Source organism: Equus caballus, chromosome X, assembly GCF_041296265.1.
Source record: "Equus caballus isolate H_3958 breed thoroughbred chromosome X, TB-T2T, whole genome shotgun sequence".
Lineage (NCBI taxonomy): Eukaryota > Metazoa > Chordata > Mammalia > Perissodactyla > Equidae > Equus > Equus caballus.
In genome coordinates this window covers 109,668,538-109,690,926 of record NC_091715.1, presented here as the reverse complement: position 1 = coordinate 109,690,926, position 22,389 = coordinate 109,668,538, and the positions used below count along the sequence as shown (strand labels likewise).

The 22,389-nt window shown below is 39.4% G+C and overlaps 3 protein-coding genes across 13 annotated transcripts in view; 1 reads left to right on the top strand and 2 right to left on the bottom strand.

The window, feature by feature from the left end:
• ALG13 (ALG13 UDP-N-acetylglucosaminyltransferase subunit) overlaps positions 1–4,996 on the bottom strand; it is a 57,546-nt gene extending 52,550 nt beyond the window's left edge. Inside the window, exon 1 of one of the 3 annotated variants that reach the window (XM_014729093.3) lies at positions 4,080–4,996. The gene's annotated coding sequence lies outside the window, so the exon portion shown is untranslated. Of the gene's footprint in view, positions 1–1,475; positions 1,575–4,079 lie in introns of those variants that run through there. The other 2 variants (XM_070257758.1, XM_014729095.3) reach the window with 2 other exon arrangements.
• LOC111767417 (UDP-N-acetylglucosamine transferase subunit ALG13) lies at positions 1,319–13,050 on the bottom strand. Of its 3 annotated transcripts, none has more exons than XM_014729096.3 (4): positions 12,872–13,050; positions 10,929–11,091; positions 9,340–9,478; positions 1,319–5,674 (listed from the first exon to the last, which is right to left on the bottom strand). In XM_014729096.3, the coding sequence occupies exons 1-4, from the start codon at positions 12,950–12,952 to the stop codon at positions 5,560–5,562; spliced, it is 498 nt and encodes a 165-aa protein (XP_014584582.1). In that variant the 5' UTR covers positions 12,953–13,050; the 3' UTR covers positions 1,319–5,559. The 3 variants fall into 3 exon arrangements, with proteins under 3 accessions (XP_014584582.1, XP_070113874.1, XP_070113873.1); XM_070257773.1 differs by having other exon boundaries at positions 10,929–10,987; positions 12,872–12,999; XM_070257772.1 differs by lacking the exon at positions 12,872–13,050 and adding an exon at positions 11,312–11,729.
• DCX (doublecortin) overlaps positions 12,516–22,389 on the top strand; it is a 367,328-nt gene continuing 357,454 nt past the window's right edge. For 4 of the 7 annotated variants that reach the window (XM_070257759.1, XM_070257764.1, XM_070257763.1 and 1 more), the window contains exons 1-2: positions 12,579–12,734; positions 15,105–15,199. The gene's annotated coding sequence lies outside the window, so the exon portion shown is untranslated. Of the gene's footprint in view, positions 12,735–15,104; positions 15,200–22,389 lie in introns of all 7 variants that reach the window. The other 3 variants (XR_011434867.1, XR_011434868.1, XM_070257762.1) reach the window with 1 other exon arrangement.

The window sequence follows — 22,389 nt, the reverse complement described above, 5'->3', positions numbered from 1 at the left end:
AATGTGTATGTGTATAAAGAGGCAACAGTTTGAAACATTTTGAGGAGTTTCACGACCCAAAGAAGCTTAAGAACTATTGACTTAGAGAGCAGGACTGTAGCCGTCAAAATAAAATGACAGTGTCAATCAAAATAGTTTTGGCCAGGATGTGGTAAAAATTCATAAAGACAATAAAGATACAGAAGTGAAATACCAAAATAGATGGTATATAATGGTATAAAAGCCCCTCAAGATATTTTTCAAGAATCAATATCAAAGTCAAGAAGCATGTATTCTACATTCCTGTTTGAAGCTGACTAGATTTATTTGCCTACCTATTGTCTAGCCACCTACACAAATTATAAGAATTAAAAGAACTATACAATATAAACATCATGCTAGAATATTCATGTAAGGAATTAATCATTTAACAAGGACTTGAGTGCTGTTTGGCAGTTATTCTAAACCTCTCTCCATGTAATCTTCTGCTGGAAAACACTACAGCTACTGCTTTTAATAAATCTCTGATTTTTAATATGTTTTCCCAAAAATCCCCAATAAATACCATTATTTGACACACCCTTAAATATCATTAGGATATTACACAGAATCAGCACTGCTATGGTTTAGATGTCATCACCATATAATGTAATGGCCAAATCTTTCTTCTGAACAAGAGACATACTAGATACTTTGGAGTCAAGTCAAAGACAGTATGAAATGAATGCGTGCAAGATGATAGTGTTTCCTAGAACGAATACCTAATCCTAATCAAGATAATGAAAAAAGAATACTAAGTTACAGAAGTGTATGATTTATGGAAAGCCTACTGTGTTTCAGGCTGGGGACTCAAGAATGAATAAGACATATAGGTCCTTCTCAACTAGACTGTAAGTTCCTCCAGAACAGGAATAATGTCTTGAGTTCTGCTGACACAAAAAATAGATTCTTATGCATCTATGTTAAAAGACTAAATAACCAAATAAATAAATGGGCTTGAGATATTTAGGAAGTAAAGCTGAGAGTACTTGTGACTAACCAGATATTAAAGGTTAGAGAAATGAGTTTAAGCCTGGAGACTGACTAAATGATGACACCATTAATAGAGGTAAGGATACCAGCAGGGTGAAAAGGAGAAACATGATTTTAGTGTGGGGCACATCGAGTTTAAGGTGCTTAGAGAATTAACAGACAGACATGACTGACAGGCAACTGGAAATACCATTCAGAAGCTCAAATCAGAGTTGAGGAATATAGACACAGCAGTCAGTAAGAGAAGCTCTGGGCGTGATAAAAGTACCAAGAAAAAATACATAGAGAAGAGGACTGAAAACAGATATTTGTATTGATCATTACAAATATTTAATGAGAAAACAAAAGAGCCAGTAAATAACTTGGAACCAAGTAAAGCAATTGGGAGTTTCTCCATATGGATTTTATGAGTAACCAACAGTATCCTTTAAATAGCAATGTAAAAACTGAAATAGGTCATATACCTGAGGCTATCATTCAATCTAAATTTCTTGGAGTAGTCTTCTGATGACAAATATTCTGTCCTCTTGTCCCCAGAAATGACAGAAATATACTGGAATTCAGCCTTCCAATTGCAATTCCAAGAGTATCTTTTGGACACTTAAGTAGCATAAAACTCCTTTTTCATATTATGCTCTAAGCTCAGTTTTCTCACTTGCAAAATGAGACAAACGTTAACTATTTCATAGGGTTATTGTAAAGATTAAGTGAGTTCACACGTGTAAAGAGCTTTGAGTAGTACCTGATAGATACTAAGCGCACAACAGGTGTCAACTAATCATTATGTTTCATTCCCCATTCCCCCATAAAAACATGGTACTAATTGTACAGCAGAAAACTGATTACCACATAGCTATCAGGACAACCCATTCGAAATCTCTCCCCAAAGTCACTTTCAAATAATCTGCCCATACAGCTCATTTCTCAGACTGTATGCAGATTTTTGGTCGTCTCTGAAAATTTTATATTTTGAACAAATCAGAGAGATTAAGCGCTTATACCATAATACAGTCATGCACCACATAAAAACATTAGTCAACAGTGGACCACATTGCAATGGCAATCCCATAAGGTCAGCACCATATAGCCTAGGTACGTAGTAGGCTATACCATCTAGGTTTGTTTAAGTACACTCTATGAGGTTCACACAATGAAATCACCTAATGAGGCATTTCTGAGAATGATATCCCAGTGATTAAGCAACACATGACTGTAAAAGGCCAAGAAAAATATCTACATTACTACTAGTCAATCCTTAACTATTTTTAGTCTTGGAAAACTCTTCTCAAACTATCAAAGTGGTACACATTTTTAAACTGTCCTGTCTACATGATTTGTCTTCAAAAGCATAAACAGTGCTCTAGGGCGTCTAAAATCACTCAGTAGTACTTTCAGATGACTTTTTTGCAGGGAAGGGTTCACCCTAAGCTAACATCTCTTGCCAAGCTTCCTTTTTTTCCCCTCCCCAAAGCCCCAGTGCATGGTTTCATAGCCTAGTTCTAAGTCCTTCTAGTTCTTCCATGTGAGCCGCCACCACAGCATGGCAACTGAAAGATGGATGATGTGGTTCCATAAGCAGGAAACGAACCTGGGCCACCAAAGCAGTGACAGCACTGAACTTTAACCTCTAGACTATCAGGGCTGGCTCAGATAATGACTACTTCTAAATGTTCCAGAACCTTACATCAAGTTCCTTGGTTATACTAGCTTACCTAAAACCAAAATTTTCCAGCTGTTTCTTTCTTTCTTTCCAAATTATAAGCACAGTCACCTAAAATCTTTACTTTCCAGGGTCATTCTATAACCTAACATCACTTTTCATCTACTCCCACTTCATCAACTTTCTACTATTCACCCGTGCACCTCTGAACCCTTTCCACGTGAATTTCTTAATACTGAACTTTCTGTTTTGCTTCTTTATCCCTGGAAATCGAAATAGCTCCAACAGGAAACTGCTAGATAAACTGCATTCCACTTACTCACTGATTTCAAGAACCTTAAGCCCTATCATGTAATGAAACCAAACAAATTTTACTGTATAGAATCTTGATTACCATTCATTTTGTCATAAGGACCCATAAGATATAAACTTGGCAATTAACTTATCTTAACCTCTTTCCTCATCTGTAAAATGTGTGGTTTGCATTAGGTATTTTTAAAATTCTCTTCCAACTCCAAAAATCTACAATTCTTTGTCTTAAAGTCTTCATCTGTTCAATCTAGTATCAATGCTACCAATGGCATTTTGCTAGAATCCAAAATTTCAGGAATCACAGGTTTCTAAGTCCCAGGTAAGGGTGTCATACACCAAAGGAAAATCCGATTAAGTGAAGTGTGAAATAATTCTAAAATAAATTAAACAAATTCGGGAAATGAACAAAACTTTCACTGGATGGGATTAAAGTAACTACACAAATACTAGGCAAACAAGCATTAAGAAATAAAAGCTTACAACATATATTACGATAGTAGAAAGAGCAGAGGACTGGGAGTCAAGTAACTGCTTCTAGTGGCAGCTCTGGCAAAGGCCGTTGATTTAGACAAGTCATACCCTCTGTCCTTCTTCCTAATCTGAGAAATGATGGGATTGTTCAAGATAATGATGAGGATTGCTGCCAAATCAAAATGATTCTAAGATATCCTTTGATTTTTAAACCCCACAACTAATATAAAACTTTACAAGGTGGAGTTAAGAGATGTCACTAAACACAACTGACACCAGTGCTTTAAGCCTCTGACAAATGAATCTGGGTTATGTATTCTTTTGGGAGAGGACAAAGCAGATTTGGGGTCCTATACTGCTTTTTAGCTGTGTGATGTTTGAGCAGGCCTTTTCATTTGTTCCTCATTCTCTATGTTAGTCTTTCATGACAACTAACGACTTAGTGATCAACATAAATTTTAAGCCACAATTTTTCGCAAATTACAGAAACACATTTAAAAGAGAGCCCAGAAAAGACAACTTCTCTCCGTGGATTTGAAAAGGGCCTTTCATACATTTGTATAATAATATACACTTATGATTATGGTGCTGTTTATTCTCAACTATGTAGATGTAGGTTACTCACTTTTCAGATTATTCTCAGCAAAATTTTAATCCAAGTTGGCTTCCTTCTGTTACCCAGAGTACTTCTCAGCCACCACCTTCTACTATTAGTAAGAATTTATTTTAATATTAGCCTAAGTAAAACATAATCAGGAAAATAAATCTACAAAAACATCATATAATGCATCCCAAGTAAAATGTTTAGAATATTCAACATTTTGGGATAGTATAACGGAAAGTAGGTCTTTATAGCGAACGCTCTATTTTTATGGATGAAGTATATCTAAACCTACTAGCAGAAAACTATGAACACTTAGGGATAACCTAGTTTATTTTATAGGTCTTGAGACCACTTACTCTAATCAGAAATTCATAACATATCTCGAGCTATGTGAATTTTAAAACCATATATTTAGGCCAATATACACATCATATCATTTATTCATCTGTAAAACTAACTTTATAAGTACATAAATTATAAATTCCTTTATGATGCCACAGTAAATGTTTCAATACCACTGTGAGAGGGGGTCCTTAAAAAATAATAAATCCTATGGGTGTAAGTCCTTTTTGATTTACTTTTCTCAAACCAGTAAAGCTTTAACAGTGGGCAAGATTTTCTATTTATATTTTAAAGAAAAAAAGTGAACACACCCACTCTACTCTAATCTTCAAAACAAAAGTAGTTTCTCCAAGTACTAAAGATCATCTGACTTGATAGTAAATCTTTTAGGTAATTATTGAGTTTTTTATTTCACAGAACACAATCCATCATTTTTTGTCTTTTTTAATTTGGTTCCTTGGATTATGAAGCTAAAGATACTCTCATATTTTTACAAGTCTGTTAGTTTCATTTTTTTATTCTAAGGAACATCAAACTAACTACATTTGAGGTTCTTGTCAAAGTTTTCTAATTTGATTCATTTTTTTCATGATTCCAAATTCACTTGGGTTTCTACGATAAAACCTGTGAATGCTCACTACATATTTCTTTTACTAAAATATGAAGATTAAGAAAAAAATGTAATGAGAGGGCCGGCCCCGTGGCCAAGTGGTTAAGTTCACACACTCCGCTTCGGCGGCCCAGGGTTTCGCTAGTTCAGATCCTGGGTGTGAACATGGCATCACTCATCAGGCCATGTTGAGGCAGCGTCCAACATGCCACAACTAGAAGGACTCACAACTAAAGAAAATATATGCAACTATATACTGGGGAGATTTCGGGAGAAAAAGCAGAAGGGAAAAAAAAGAAAAGATTGGCAAGTTGCTAGCTCAGGTGCCAATGTAAAAAAAAAAAAAAAAATGTAAACGAATTTACTAAATTGCAATTAGGATTTAGACTCAAATGTTTATATTCACATCATAAAATTTTCTACACATTCTATAGATGTAGGAATTTTATTAACTTATATTATTCTGCCAATATATATTATATATTTAATTTAACCACATTCCATTGGTTGCATTTGGGGGGTGTTTTTAAAGTGTTGAGAGTTTGGTGTTTATTTTTGTAATCCAACAACTTTATCCAAAAATGCAGAAAATTTTTCTGGCTGGCCAGGAGGAAAACATTTCAGTGTTGATAAGTCCATTGACTGTAACAGCCCAGGAAGCGTGCTAAAACAAAAGAAGAAAAATATTAGGTAACACGGGAGAAAAATTCCATAATTCACCTACTGCCCACTTGATGACTGAACCTAACTTTCAAGAATACTGTGATGCTTCTCAAACTGTACATGTGAATTTTAATGTATTTTCATAATACAGATATGCATACTAAGATTAAAGCAATACAAAGCACTGCACGTCAATATCAATTTAACAGATACTTTCTTATGTCAACTGAAATATTTCAGAAATGTTATTTCATGAAAGATGTGATCACACGGCTTTGGAACCTTTCTCAGAAATGGGGAGATATAAATTGAAGCAAAATTAATTTATGAAAACAGAATAAAGGAAACCAAAAGTAACAGCTGCCAGACAAGAACAATAAGCTGGGGAGACTACCACACCATGCATGAAGATTGTGAAATCACTTTTCTTGCCAGTAATTTACTACCATAAATTCATATATAATTAAGCAATGTACAATCGCCATGCATGTTGGAAATAAGATTCCAAACCACAACATAAAACTATTACTTCAGAAATTTAATTAAACCAGTCACTTAAATTAGAACAGACATACAACCACCCAGCCTAGATTTGGTGCAAATAAACAATATAACAAAAATGAAAATACAACAAATTACTGATTGTTATGGTATTAGTATCTTCCTTGAAATTAATCTAAGAAAAAAGAGATTTCTAACTGTAAAAAATTCATAAATTGGAGACTTGTACAACTTCCTTTTCAGTGTGAGTAAAGAGTCAGGACATGTTTACGAAATCAATGTTTTCCCTTTTTTAATGTACTGACATAAAATCAAAGCTTATTTAACATTTAGAATGAAGATACTCATCAAAAGTATCTGGAAAAACTGACATGCATTAACCAGTTAGGAAGATGAGAGTTTATTCCTCTTTAAAAAATGATGTTAACCACTAAAAATCTCAACTACCCATTGATAGATATGCCCGTTATCTGAAGCCCACATAATTTTGATTATCTAGCTTCTCCCCTGACTCACAATACTTTTTGCTGGATTTCTTTTTTTTTTTAACCTTTTTTTTTTTTTATTAACGTTATGATAGATTACAACCTTGTGAGATTTCAGTTGTACATTATTGTCAGTCATGTTGTGGGTACACCACTTCCCCCTTTGTGCCCTCCCCCCACCCCCCCTTTTCCCTGGTAACCACCAATCAGATCTCCTTGGCAATATATTAACTTCCACCTATGAGTGGAGTCATATAGAGTTCGTCTTTCTCTGACTGGCTTATTTCGCTTAACATAATACCCTCGAGGTCCATCCACGTTGCTGCGAATGGGCCAATTTTGTCTTTTTTTATGGCTGAGTAGTATTCCATTGTGTACATATACCATATCTTCTTTATCCAATCATCAGTTTCTGGGCATGTAGGATGGTTCCACATCTTGGCTATTGTAAATAATGCTGCGATGAACATAGGGGTGTAAGGGACTCTTGGGATTTCTGATTTCAGGTTCTTAGGATAGATACCCAGTAATGGGATGGCTGGGTCATAGGGTATTTCTATTTTTAACTTTTTGAGAAATCTCCATACTGTTTTCCATAGTGGCTGTACCAGTTTGCATTCCCACCAACAGTGTATGAGGGTTCCTTTTTCTCCACAACCCCTCCAACATTTGCCGCTGTTGGTTTTGGATGTTTTTGCCAATCTAACGGGTGTAAGGTGATATCTTAGTGTAGTTTTGATTTGCATTTCCCTGATGATTAGCAATGATGAACATCTTTTCATGTGTCTATTGGCCATATTCATATCTTCTTTTGAGAAATGTCTGTTCATGTCCTCTGCCCATTTTTTGATCGGGTTGTTTTTTTATTGTTAAGCCGTGTGAGTTCTCTGTATATTATGGAGATTAACCCTTTGTCGGATAAGTGGCTTGTAAATATTTTTTCTCAATTAGTGAGCTGTTTTTTTGTTTCAATCCTGTTTTCCCTTGCCTTAAAGAAGCTCTTTAGTCTGATGAAGTCCCATTTGTTTATTCTTTCTATTGTTTCCCTCAACTGAGGAGTTATAGTGTCTGAAAAGATTCTTTTGAAACTGATGTCAAAGAGTGTACTGCCTATATTCTCTTCTAGAAGACTTATTGTTTCAGGCCTAATCTTTAGGTCTTTGATCCATTTTGTGACTCACAATACTTTTAAGAATGGTTTCCATATTACAAAGCCACTCTGACAGTCCCTCTCCTCCATCATTATAGAGATTAGGACACCAACAATTGCTCCTGAAACAATCAATGAAGCTGTCTCCTCTCAATGAGAACAGGAATCTGTTTTGTTCACTGATGTACGCCAAGTGCCTAGAATAATGCCTGGCAAAGAGTAGGTGCTCAACAAATATTTAACGAATGAACAAGTATTTATTGGGTGCCTAAGAGACAGACACAGTAAAGTTAAAAGAAAAGCTTATTATGTTCTAGCCAGTTTCTTCTAAGGTTTATTTTTTATTTTAAAATTAATTTCAATTATTATAAGAAAAATATGTATTTTGTAATACTTCTATGAGGCTTTTATTTTTTAAAACAATAAATTAGGATAGCTTGTAAAGTCAAACAATTGGGAATTACTGACCTGACGCTTTGGCAAGTTTCTAGCGTCTCAAGAAGAATTAATAGAAAACAAACCAGCAATTTTCTTCATCCTTCTATTGCGATGTTGATCAGTTCTTGTTGAATTCTAATATACTTCCAGAAAATAACACTCCTTACCATAAAGTTACTCCTGTTTAAAATACTCCAATGGCTTTTCACTAAACATAGAATAAAATCAGAACTCCCATATGAGCTAACCCCGCCCAGCCTCATCTTATACTATACTCTCCCTTGCTCACTATACTCCTGCCACACTAAGCTTCCCTCTGTTCCTCAAACACACCAAACTCCAAGCTCATTTCTAACTTAGGGCCTTTGCAATTGCTGCTCCCTCTGTCTCTAGAGCTTCACATGACTGGCTCTTTCTTGTCATTCAGGTCTCAACTCAACATGTCATATAGCCAGTCATGCCTTCCCTGGCCATTCTATCTAATCAGTCTTCACCCCAGCTATCACATCACCCTGCCTTATTTTCCTCATAACACATTTCACCATGTGAAATTATCTGAATTGCTCATTTATAATCGTTTATTGTCTGTCCCCAACCACTAGAACATGAACACTGTGAAAGCAGGAACTTTATCTCCTGTTTACCCATGTATCCACCGCACCTAAAACAATGCCTGCCACTTATTAGGTGTAGTTGAATTAATGAATGAATAAATTTAATTTAGGGATTCCAGTGTTTACTGAAGCCAATACCTTAATTAAAAGCAAACGTCTTCCTTGAATAATGAAAATCTAAATAATGAACCAAAAAATTATACCAGGAGACTTGTGCACCCAGATGAACATATATACATACACGCGCACACATACATTCAAATATTCACATGCAAGGAAACAGCCATAGATACAGAAAGAAATACTACAAAGAGATCACAAAGTGAAGATAAACAAATGAGGTTTTACAGGTGAGAAAATCAAAGTATGACTGATAAGTAGGAGAAGGTAAGAGGTCAAAGAGAGAGACGGGGTTAGGTAGGTGGGTAAGAATAGCTAGGCAGGAATTAAGAGGTCAAATCATCAGTGTCTAGTATACCTGCAGGTACAGTAGAAGAGATGCCCGTCTTTATGCAGCTGCTTTGCCAATTCCAGCTGATGATTGTTCATCAACTTTTCGTTGATAACCACTACAAGTGGCTTTCTTTTTTCCAGAGTCTCCAAACAGCTTCCTGCACCTACAAAAATAGATCAAATTTGTTAAAACAGTTTAAAAGAAAGTCAAGGTGCTCCACCAAGTTTTATAGCTAGAACTCAAAGGATGAAAATCTTAGTTGGCAGAACAACAAATCAGGCCTATTAATTATACCTTCAAAAATGACAAAAGCATAGTTACCAGTTATCTCTAGTAAGTGTTATAAACCTGACTTGAAAAATACATTCTTTATCACTGCCAACAATATTATGGCTTAGGATTCAGTGCTTGCCACTTGCCCTCTAGTAATATGCCCTGGGCATAGGCCTAGAATTCAAGTAAGATTCAGGTTCAACATACTGTACATGAAACTTTACTGCACTTCTATTCCCACACAAGTAGAAAAAGCAAGCCTTCAATAGTGACAGGCACCAATAAAGAAAAAGTTTGACCACTCCTTAAGAGTCTGCCTGTGAGGTACCAACTAGAAAACAGAAAAGAATAATTCCCCACGAATGTGCATATATACAATATTTAGGTCAATTCAACTTTGAAATCGAAAATCATTTAGATATTTTAAGTGGGAGCAAGGAAACTGATAAGTGAGTAGACAAAGCCTTTTTGGGCAGACGATGCTAAGGGAGGAGTTAAGAACTCAGACTCCAGCACCAGACTGTTATCTGCCTACCACTTACTCACCAGACAAGTTACTTAACCTCTGAGTCTCAGTTTCTTCATCTGTAAAATGGAGATACTAGTAGTGCTTACTTTATAAGACTGTTTGGGAGGATTCAATGAATTACATACACAAAGCATATAGAACAGTACCAAAAGCTATTAGCTATTATCCTATACGTTTCTAATGCACCAATCTGTTAGTAACATCTATTTCTAATGAGTTTTCTCTTCAAACTAGGCTTTTTTTGAGAACCAAGACACTTCCTCTTTCACTTATTCAGCAATTAAAACTGCAATGCTTCCCAAAGGCTCTTCTGAAAATACTGGCATTCTAATTAGATGAGGATGGTTCTCTGCAAAGGAGGCAATGATTTACACAGTATGTGGCTGTTAAATAATATTTTTGACTGCATTCATTTCACAATCACACTTAAAAGAAACGTACAAAATCTTTCAAAGCCAATTTCTCCATGTCCATTTCAACCAATTAGCTAGCTGAATAGTCCTGCAGATCTAAGCCCAAATACTAATTTCAATCGACAACTCTTTACTCATATAACTGGATAGGTTATTTTGCCCCTCTGTGTTTAGAGTTTCTTACTGTGAAGTCGTGCTGCAGTGATTAACTTCTCATCCTTCTACCACCCAGAAAAAATAAATTCTCTCCGCTAATGTTCTCAATTGCTATATTCAAGTATTATATTCTACAGGGCTACAATGAGTTATTCTAGTGATTTTATTTTACATTAAAAAGGTTAAGCATCTGTTTTTATTGTCTATCAAAAACTAAACCGTGAGATTCTCAGGCACTTTACCTGCATGACTAATAACAAGATCGGCTTTCTGAAGGTCTTCTTTCAATGAATCCTTGTACCTGTAAACATCCAGAGTAAATGACTCAGTACTGAATGGTTCGGGTACCACCTTTCCTCTCCCTATTTGTAGGACCAGTCGGTTGTAACCAAGGCTCTTGATTACCTGCAACGGGGAAAAAAGAATAAGTGGCCCTTTGAAACAGACTACCGTAAAAACAGCAATAACCACCCTAAACAAACCCTAATGTCGGTGTTCAGACCTGAGCACGGCTGCCAAACAGTCTGTGGCCGACTATAGTTAGTTTTCCAAAACGACCCTTTGCTCCGTACCGGGCCTGACGAGATCCCTCACTAGCCCTAACAGATTAAGCGACCCAGCTCACCAAGGTGTGAAAGAACTGGCCCTGCAAGAAACAAGAGACCAGGTCAAAACTCCAAAAGCGGCGTCGAAAACTAGGCGGGAGACCTAGCGAACAGCTTCGTTCCGCCTCTGACAGCCTGCGCAAACCACGAAGCACGAGGAGCCGGAGAGCGCCACAGACGCCGCGCCGCCGGCCACGTGGGGGCCGGGGAGAGACGGGCTGGGCGCCGGCCACGAGGGGGCCGGGCAGGGCGGGGGGAGACGCGCGGGGCGCCGGCCACGAGGGGGCCGGGGAGGAGGGGGAGAGACGGGCGGGGCGCCGGCCACGAGGGGGCCGGGCAGGGCGGGGAGAGACGCGCGGGGCGCCAGCCACGAGGGGGCCGGGGAGGGCGGGGGGAGACGCTCGGGGCGCCGGCCACGAGGGCGCCGGCCACGAGGAGACGCGCGGGGCGCCGGCCACGAGGGCGCCGGCCACGAGGGAGCCGGGGAGGGCGGGGGGAGACGCGCGGGGCGCCGGCCACGAGGGGGCCGGGGAGGGCGGGGAGAGACGCGCGGGGCGCCGGCCACGAGGGGGCCGGGGAGGGCGGGGGGAGACGCTCGGGGCGCCGGCCACGAGGGCGCCGGCCACGAGGAGACGCGCGGGGCGCCGGCCACGAGGGCGCCGGCCACGAGGGAGCCGGGGAGGGCGGGGGGAGACGCGCGGGGCGCCGGCCACGAGGGGGCCGGGGAGGGCGGGGAGAGACGCGCGGGGCGCCGGCCACGAGGGGGCCGGGGAGGGCGGGGAGAGACGCGCGGGGCGCCGGCCACGAGGGGGCCGGGGAGGGCGGTGGGAGATGCGCGGGGCGCCGGCCACGAGGGCGCCGGCCACGAGGGAGCCGGGGAGGGCGGGGGGAGACGCGCGGGGCGCCGGCCACGAGGGGGCCGGGGAGGGCGGGGAGAGACGCGCGGGGCGCCGGCCACGAGGGAGCCGGGGAGGGCGGGGGGAGACGCGCGGGGCGCCGGCCACGAGGGGGCCGAGGGGGGCGGGGAGGGCGCGGACAGACGTTCGGGGCGCCGGCCACGAAGAGGGCGGCGGGGGGAGGGGGTGGGCGTGGACGCAGGTGGGGCGCGGGCGGGCAGGGCAGGGCAAGGCAAGGTGGGGCGGTGCGAGAGCGGGACCGGCTGAGGCGCCGGCGCCGAGGCGGGAGCGGGACTGAGGAGCGGCCGGCGAGGCGGGCCCGGCCTGAGAGGCGGAGCCGCTGAGAGGAGGGGCGACGACGGAGGAACGGAGGCGGAGAATCGGGGGTGGGGGGAAACCGGGGAAAGGAGGAGCCGGAGAAAGGAGGAGCTGGGGAAAGGACCAGGAGGAGTGGCCCGGAGCAGAGCGGGGACGCAAGGAGAGGAGGCGGAGGAGGGCCCAGTCAGCGCGGGGAGGAGCCAGCAAAGTGGCGGCGGCGGCACCTGAGGTAAAGCTTCGCGAGTTGCTTCCCGAGTTTCTTTCCGAGCGCTGCGGTCAGGCAGGGTTACCGAGGCCGGCGGCGGCGAGCGGCGAGCAAAGTGCGGGGAGCCGAGCCACCGGCCACCCGCCCGCCACCCCACTCACTTGCAGAGTGTCGTGCGCCGATACGCACGCAATGAGGTCGTCGAAGCTGGTGGTCCCTACAGTAACGAACACGCACTTCATCGCGAGGGTTCCGCAACCCTGACTCGCAAGGGCCGGATGTGACGTAGGGCGGCCGCGCTGCCTGCTGCTGCCGCGCTCCGCGGGGGAGGCGGAAGTCGGCTGTGGCCGCCAGGGGGCGGCAGGAACGCGGTCTGTGTCGCCGCGGGGGGTGGGGTAGGCGGAGACTGACGGCCTCTGTGCCAGCCAGTGTTGTAAGCACTCGGCATATAGGAGCTCCCGGGACCCTCACAATAAAGAGGTGGGGAGTTGACAGATGTAACTTATTGTTTTCAAAAGTGAGGCTTAAGAATATTATTATGAAACCTCACACCATATCTTAAGCGTTGTGTTTGCTTCGTTGCTTGCGTACCGCAAATGTTTTTAATGACACAGAAGTTTGGGAGTCTTTATTTGCTGCCATGTTTTGCCAATATACATTTGAGCGACGGTTTTACTTTGAGTCTGTTGAGGGCATATGAAAGAAAAAGCGCCTTTTAAAAAATCTCTCATTACTGATGGCCTAGCGGTTAAAGTTCCGCGCTCTCACCGCTTTGGCGCCGGGTTCGTTTCCGGGCGCGGAACCACAGCACCCGTCTGTCAGTTGCTGAGCTGTGGTGGCTGATCACATAGAAGAACTTACAGCCAGGATATGCAACCATGCACTGGGGCGTTGGGGAGGAGAAAAAAAATCACTCGTTAGCGTGGTCTCTTCTTCCAACTCGTTCTCAAGAAGCCAGAGCCCTTTATATGTGCTCTTAGAAATTATTGAGAACCTCAAAGAGCTTTTGTTTATGTGGATTATAATGCAGGTTATAACTAATTGACATTTACCATATTAGAGACTAAAAGTGAGAAAATTTAAAAATATTGATTCATTAGAAAGTAGCAATGATGAACACATTGCGTGTTAACATAAATTACCTATTTTTTATTTAAAAAACTATACTTTTCAAAACAAAAATTTTCATGAAAACAATACCATTGTTTCACATTTTTCAAATCTCCTTACTATCTGGGCTAACAGAAGAAAGCTGGATCCTTGTATCTGCTTCAGTGTTTAATCCATTGCATTATTACGCATCTCACAGCCCTCTGGAAAACACCTCTGTATACTCAGGAGAGGATGAGAGTCAAAAAGACAGATAACATCTTAGTATTTTTGTGAAAATCAGTTTGACCTCACAGATCCTCTAAAAGAAAATGAGAGAGTGTAAAAAAGGACAAAACTTATAAAGTGAATTTTATTTGCCTTGGTGTATAATACCTGAATCTGAAAAGAAGCTATGGAATATATTAAAATGTTTACAATACTCCCTCAGTTTATATGGTCTTGCTTCCTTTAACAATTAATGCTTCTACCTACAATATGAGAGTTTATTCTTTACCTTATGTGTAATATGCCTAGATAGCAGAGATTCTGTGTCTTACAAGAAAAATTTCCTATGATTTAAGTTGCTTTTATTATGTCCTTGATTACTTAAGCAGAAAAAACTTATAGAACATAAACTCTTCATTTACAATATTTTCACCTTCTGTGTTTCTTTTCACATGCTTTATGTGTACTTTGATTAAAGAAGTAAGGAAGTATTGTTTCTCAGTCACTCACGATCCTTTCTAATCAAGTGCACAAATCTCTGACAGCTCTTAATTTGCCTTCCCAAAATCAGTTCCTAAATTTAGAACAAATAAAATTTTGGGGATATATTTTATACCTAAAACTAAAACTTTTATATATAAAACCACTAAGATTTCTCAGAGGGCCCCTGGAATCACAAAGATTTGCTCTGTCACCTTATAAAAATAGATAATGGAAATAATTAGGTTTGTTTAACGTGTTACTGTTGTAAAGATGCGTGGGAAGAATTGTCCGATCAGAAGGGATTCTCTAAAGCCTTCTCTGAATTAAGCATGTTTTTGTAAAATATTACATATAAACATTTCAGAAGTTGTATGCTTTATGGGAAGTACCTGCTGATTTGTCCGTGCCCTCCCTGCCCATAATCCTGTTTTACCTTCTGGGGTAGTCCTTATCAATACTCTCATGAAATACTTATGTACTGTATATACTATGTTCTAATACAGAATTCTCGTCCTCTCTATTATGATAGATTTGGCAACAGTAATAAATTAACCATAGCCCTTAATCTCTTAATGTTCTTGTTTTACTCTAAAGCTTACCTGAAGGTTCTACTGTAAACTACAGGCCAGAATTTGTGTCTTCAACAAAGAAGAACAGTCTCAGAGCCTCATGGAAGAGGAGCATATCAGGTACTTCACGCGATTGCCACTTCAAAGAATAGACTTTGGGGTTCAGGCTTTTGAGCTGATGTTGCTTAGATAACTTTCAGACCATACCAGTGACTGAGGCGAGATTTCCAGGGCTCTTTTTAATCCAATGAAAGGTGCAGACCACTATAAAATCAGATAACCAGGAACAATATGCTAGACAATGCCTAGCCTTCCAGAAGATACCCAGTGATCCTTCAGTAATCCTTTCTTCTTTTATTTTTTTGCCCTTTCAAAATCTTTCACAATTTTTTCTGACATATGAAACCCAGTTTTTCTGACATGCATTTTAGAAGAAATATCATATGTACTTGCCTGAATAAAATAAACATGGAGCTATTGCTGAGAATCTAAAGAAAAGATGGAAAATAAAGTAACATTGTCCTTATGATAAGGGTGTTTTCATATTGATTTTATGTAACCAAGGATCTATTTTATTTTTTAAATCATTCAGAATTGTAGTAAATGCATGTCATATTAGTTTATTCATATTCTTTTTATATTTTTTTGTTTCTGTTCTTACTATTTCTTCTGCCTCCCCATCAATATGACCAACTAATCCTTTAAGATTCAAGAGAGGTGCAATTTCCTCTAGGAAGCCTTTTTCTGACCCTTGTAAGGGGTGCTCATTTTGTGCAAATACTACTCTCTGCCCACCTCTATCATGATTCTTTTTTTTTTTTTTTGAGGAAGATTAGCCCTGAGCTAACATCTGCTGCCAATCCTCCTCTTTTTGCTGAGGAAGACTGGCCCTGAGCTAACATCCATGCCCATCTTCCTCTGCTTTATATATGGGACACCTACCACAGCATGGCTTGCCAAGCGGTGCCATGTCCGCACCTGGGATGCGAACCAGAGAACCCCGGGCCGCCGAAGCAGAATGTGCGCACTTAACTGCTGCACCACCAGGCCAGCCCCACTACCTAAATATTGTTTAGATTTCTTTATTTTTCATCATTAAAAGTTTCTGTATATCCTTTCTTTATTATTACAGTTGTCAGCCTACAAAAACAGAAACCAGTTTAAGAAGCAAAGCTTTTATTTAGGATCAAAGAATTGCAATTTGGGGAGCACAGATTCAGGTAGAAACCCAAATAGTGTCCTGATCACATGAGAGGGGCTCAGGACTTTTAAGGGAAAAAGGAGGAAGATGAGGTAAGTTGTATTAAAGAGTTCATTGGTGCTAGATGAGGTACAGCTAGATTTGTACTTCATAGATTGGCTTGAAATTTAGTCATCAGCAAGGTCCAGTTTCATCAGTCCTTGCAAACAGCATATTCTTGTCCTTACTGACTTGGAATGTTGGCAGTTTGGTTCAGTTTGAAAGATAAAGAAAACAAGATGTGCAAGGCAATTCTCTGAAATGGCTGCTCGGGCTCTATTTTAATGTGGCTCCTCTCATGTCATCTTTCACATAGCAAATATTTTTTATCAAAGCTGAGAAAGTGCATGTTATACAACATTTATTTGTAATCTCTGCTTTGTGGATCTAATGTGTTCTTGACAAGTTGCCAAAATTTGACCCTTCTTTTCCTCCTTTCCCTCCATATGTTATTGATGGCAATTGTCTTACTTTTAGGGACACCAAAGTAATTATTTCTTGGCTACACAGGTCAAATCTTGGATTAATGTAATACTATATAGAGTCAATTTTCGGAGAACCAAAAAGAAAATAGTTTAATTCTAAAGGTAGCAGAATATGCCACCCCAAATATGGCACTTTGACGTAAGGATTATTTTGAGCTGAAGGCATTTAAGAAGAGGATACAAGAAAAACTCTCTGTCCTCCCTTATTTGCCTAAAAATAGTTGTAAAGATGTCCTTCTTTCCTCTGTAGCAGGAAGTACAGAAGTTAACCACCAGAGACAACTCTAGGCCGTTATCAGCCAGGAGTTGGCATCAAAGGAATCTACATAATAATCTTTACTAACTAGCCCTTATGGTCCATTAATTCCCCCATTTATTTACCTTCTCACAATTTGCCACCTAAGAAACTCAAAGTCCTTTTCCTTTGTCTTGTCACTTCTCTAAAAATTTGTTGTTCTTTTGTTAAGATGCTATATAAGTTCAAGTTTTAGCCACCCCTTTCACTCATCATTGAGTACTCCCGTGTGTGTGCGTGATACATATATTAATAAACTTCTCTTTGTTTTTCTCATTAATCTGTCTTTTGTCAGTCTAATTTACAAAGCCCTAGCTGGTGTACCTAAAAGGGTAGAGGGACAAAAAAGATTTTTTTCATCCTCTACAGTTTATTAATCAATATTTTTATTTCAGGGATATTTACAAAATTCAGACTAGGTTGCCTAGTTTCTTCAAGATCCTAGTGAGTAAAATGAAGGATTTCATTTACCCAAGAATGTGCAAGAGAGCTGATAAAATCAAGATTCAGAAAGATACAAAACAGGACATAAAAGAAGATATGGAGAAGCAGAAACAATGAGTTAAAATAAATCAGATCAAAGTCTTAGGCTTAGGGTAAAAAAAAACACTGTACAAGTATAAAATTGAGGTTTTAATGGACTGTAATGAATGAGAGTTGGCTGTACCAGTACTTGTGTTATCAGAGGCAAGGAAAAAAACAAATTTTTATTGACCACTCTTAGTGTGCCCAGCATTGTAGTAGATACATTACATGTCCAATCTCTTTTTATCAGGCTTAAATTGTAAGATTTTTACAAATTCTGTCTGTTTTGAAATTATTGCTTATAAAAGATAACACTACCATTCATATTAAAGCTACAATATTACTGAAGTAATTAAAATGAACCTTTGTGCTTTTCACTTCACAGTCCTTCCCAGGCTACAAACACAAAGAATAAAAACCGTGAAATGCTTTCTCTAAGTAAAATCCAATTGAGTCCAAAACAAGTGACCTAAGTGAAGCATTTAGTTCTATTATAGTGACTAAAAGACTAAGTTATACATCTCATTACCAAGTATTTTTGGAAAAAGGAGAAGACATTTATGTGATCCTGGTTATATGAGTATATGCCTTCTGTGTGGATCAATAATGTTGATTAACCCCCTGTTGTATAAAATTATCATAATCAGCTTAACTAAAAATGATAAAGTGTTTGATTAAAGGAGACTATATTGAGTAAAAGATAATTCCAGACATTGCTGAGAATCCATTGTATAATAGAGGGCTAGTGCTTAGATGGGACAAAAAGTGTTAAGACTTGGATGGTTTTCAAGAACTCAAGTTTTCAAAAAGGTCTGAATTGTATTATTTTGTTTTTATTTAACCCTCTTTATCTAATTTTTGCTAACATATGCAAAAACTACAGAGTATAACATGCCATTGTTTGTAAATGTCAGAGACATGGATATATCACTTAAAAACAAGTTCATTCAAAAATATTCATTGAGCACTTGCTATGTGCAGGTCCCTCTGCTCCACACAGATGTGCCAGACAGCTTAGAGTCTAGTGCAAACACACAAACATGTATGCAAATATGTTTTTACAGATTTTGATAAAGTGCAATAAAAACCAGAGCAATGCAGGAAAGAACAACAGGAGGGTGGGCGTGGCATGGGGACCTACTTTAGATTCAGTGGTCAGAGAAAGCTTCTCTGCAGAAGTGACATTTAATTGGAGGCTTGAAAGATAAGGAGCCAACCAGGAGGAGACTTAAAAGAATAGCCTTCTAAGCAATGTGAATAGATTGTGGGCAGGTATTCATGAAAGGTGCTTTGCTTGTTTGGACAGAGAAATGAAAAAGGTCAGTGTGTAGAGTATAATAAGTAAAGGAACTGGTGGCATGCAATGAGATTAGAGAGTTTGACAAGCCCTACAGGTCATGGTAAAGATTTTTATTTGTGTTCCTCAAGAATTGAGTAAGTGGCAAATGTGCCTACATATGTATAAGGATTTTCATTTATTTTAAAAATTGTGATTTCTAGATTAGAACATGCACACAACACATCTCAGAAGAATTAAGCGCAAAAATGTATTGTTCATGGAAACAACTCATTTTTAAACTAAAATTTTAATTTTATTAAGTTAATACCATGTACATAGATTTAAAAAAATACTACAGTAAAAAACAACAGTCCCTCTCCATCCCTCTCCATTCTTGATTCTCACTCCTGAAGGGCAATAACTTGAAACAATTTTAGCTGTTCCCTATAGTATTTACTGCCATGTTTCTATGTAATGTGCTTATATTGCTATTTCTTGATTTTTCTGCTTTTTAGGTAATACCTGTTGACTTTCTATTATTAAAGGTGGTAATTTGGCTCTCTTATGTACCCGTAAACTCACACTTCCCCTCCTCCCAAAAGATATGGTGAAATCAATATTCAGTGATTATATTACTATGACTTTGTAAACATTATTTAGAATTTAACCATGTATTGAATATGTTATTTCATTTGCTGTGCTATAAAAATTTTGTTTTGCCACGTTTTTAATTTTTATTTGCTTAGAATTTTTTTATGAACCTTCCAGTTAGTTACTCATCCCCAAAACAGGTCTTCCCAAGAAATCTATATGTCTCCTCTCTGTATGTTCAAATACATCAGGTTATTTATAACTTTCTTTTTTTTTTTTTAAATTCAACATGTCTGTGATGGGGATTTTTGTCCTTCTGTTCCAAGCTGAACTGGTTTAGTCTTTCTGAATAGGTGTCTTCCTGGGGTATCCCCTCACCCCATCCTGAAAATTACTTTTGCCTCTCTCTTGTGTTGGATCCCATTTTCTGGAGCATATGTTTCCCTCACTTTTGCTTTAACTTCCTCATTTTGGTGGAGAACTATCCTCCCATAACTTCCTGAGAAAGATGGTAGATTTTTTGAGATCTTACATGTCTGACAACACCTTGTTCTAATGTCTCATCTGTTTATTCAACTTATAGAGAATTCTAGTTTAGTGTATTAGTTTCCTATTGCTGCTGTAACAAATTACCCAAAACTTAGTGGCTCAAAACAACAAATTTAGTTTCTTTTGATCAGGAATCTGAATTCAGTTTCAGTGGGCTAAAGTCAAGGTGTCGGCAAGGCTGGTTGTTTCCAGAGGCTTCAGGGGAGAATCTTTTTCCTTGCCTTCTCCAGTTTCTGCAGGCCACCTGCATTCCTTGGCTCAAGGCTCCTTCCTGTATCTTTGAAGCATATCACTCCAAACTCTGCTCCAGTTTTCACATCTCCTTTTTCTTACTTTGATCCTCCTGCTTTCCTGTTATTAGAACTCTTTTGATTACATTGGGCCCAACCAGAAAATCCAGGATAATTACCCCATCTGGAGATCTTTAACTTAATCACACCTGCAAAATCCCTTTTACCATGTAAGTTAACATATTTGCAGGTCCAGGGATTAGGACAAGGAGATCTTTGGAGAAGGCATTATTCATCCTGCCACAGTTGGATATGATTTTCCCTAAAAACTTGTCTTCTTGATTTTAGGGATATAGTTTAGAAGTTTGTTCCTAATATTATTTGTGATCCTTAGTATATGGCCTGTTTTTTCTCTCTAGAAGCTTTAAAATCTTTTTATTCCATCTTCTGGAATTTCACTGCAATACATTATTGAGAATCTTTCATTCACTGTTCTGGATTGGTAGAACTTTTCAATCTGTATACTCATATCTTGCAGTGCTAGAATTTTCCTTATATTATTTCTTTAGTAATTCCCTCCCGTCTGCTTTTTCTGTCCTCTCTTTCTAGAATTTTTGTTGGTCTAATTTGGCCCTTCCATACTGAATTCTTGAATGTTCTGTTTTCATTTCTTTTTCTTTTTGTGCTATTCTCTAGGAGAGCTCCTCAAATTAAAATGTTTATTCTTCTATTGAGTTTAAGATTTCTACTATAATATTTTGAGGTTCTAAGAGCTCTTTCTCATTCCTTGAAAGTTCCATTTTTACAGCATACTGTTCTTGTGTCTTGAATGTAGTATCTTCTCATTATAGTTTTTTTTTGTTTCTTTTCGCTTTGACTTCTGTTGCTGTTGCTGCTGTTGTTTTGGTCTCTTTTATTTTAGAAACTTTCCTAAGTATCTAAGGATTTGGCCAGCCATAAATATTTAAGGGTGAGGCACAAAAAAGAAGTTCTGTCTCCATTGTTGGGACTTGTGGATTGTTGAGCTTCACTGGGGAGTAACTGGGCAGAAATTTAGTCTTTTCAATGGGAACACCCCAAATATCAGTGTCTGTAGGGCTTTACACTAGTGCTGGTCAGCTTCTCCAGAATCCTCCAATCTCCTGCTCAGCTGACGATATCTTAGAAACCTAGTGCAGAAAGATGACTGAGTGTGTGGGGGGGGATGTCTTAATATTTAGTACATAGAGGCTCAATGCCCATTTGCATTAAAGTTCACACCCCAGCCCTCAGCTATGCCTATTGTTTCCAAGACTAGAGAGCTTCTTTTCTGGAAGGATGTTTCAGTTACTCCAGAAAATAAAACCTGAATCTTTTGTTGAAAAGGATAAGGAGCTTTGGGGATCCAATTTTTTTTATATGTACTTTTGATCAATCCTACTATTTTAGCCCTCACTTCATCCTGTACCTTGGAGAGATTCAGTAACTTTAAGAAATGAACCTGTCACCACCAGCCTTAGGTTTCAGCTTTCTCCAGTTTGTTGAGTTAGCTTAGCACTCACTTCTTCTATGGCTTTCCAACGTCTAGAATTTTGTCAACTTCACTTTTCTGCTCTTGTCTCCTTTCCTGTTCTTTGTCCGTTTCCATTTATACCTTTTTTTAAAAAAAAATTCCTTTACTGTCATTTTAGTGGAGCTTCATGGGGCTGCAGAGATAAATGCATGTGTCTAATCTGCCTTGTTTAACTGGAAATCTTATAGCACACTCTATATTGAGAAATAATACAGTCCAAAGTTGATAACATTAGGGGTGGAAGATTAAGAAGCCCACTTCCAGCAATAAAGTAAAAATCTGTTTCAGAGAAACATGAAATAAACAATTATATAATATGTAAGCCAAATATATGACTATTCACTGTACTGTGAAAAGGTAAAAGGTCTTCGGCCAGCCCGGTGGTGTAGTGGGTAAGTTTGCACACTCTGTTTTGGCAGCCCAGGGTTTGCAGGTTCAGAGCCCAGGCGTGGACCTCATCAAGCCGTGCTGTGGTAGCATCCCACATTCAAAAATAGAGGAAGATTGGCACAGATGTTAGCTCAGCAACAATCTTCCTCAAGCAAAAAAAGAGGAAGATTGGCA

Excerpts from the sequence above, each read along its gene's own strand:
- LOC111767417 (XM_014729096.3), bottom strand. The coding sequence starts at position 12,952 with ATGAAGTGCGTGTTCGTTACTGTAGGGACCACCAGCTTCGACGACCTC. Across the intron at positions 9,479-10,928 it reads TCTTGTTATTAGTCATGCAG|GTGCAGGAAGCTGTTTGGAG; the intron begins GTAAAGTGCCTG and ends CTATTTTTGTAG. Across the intron at positions 5,675-9,339 it reads CTCTTCTACTGTACCTGCAG|CACGCTTCCTGGGCTGTTAC; the intron begins GTATACTAGACA and ends CTTTTGTTTTAG.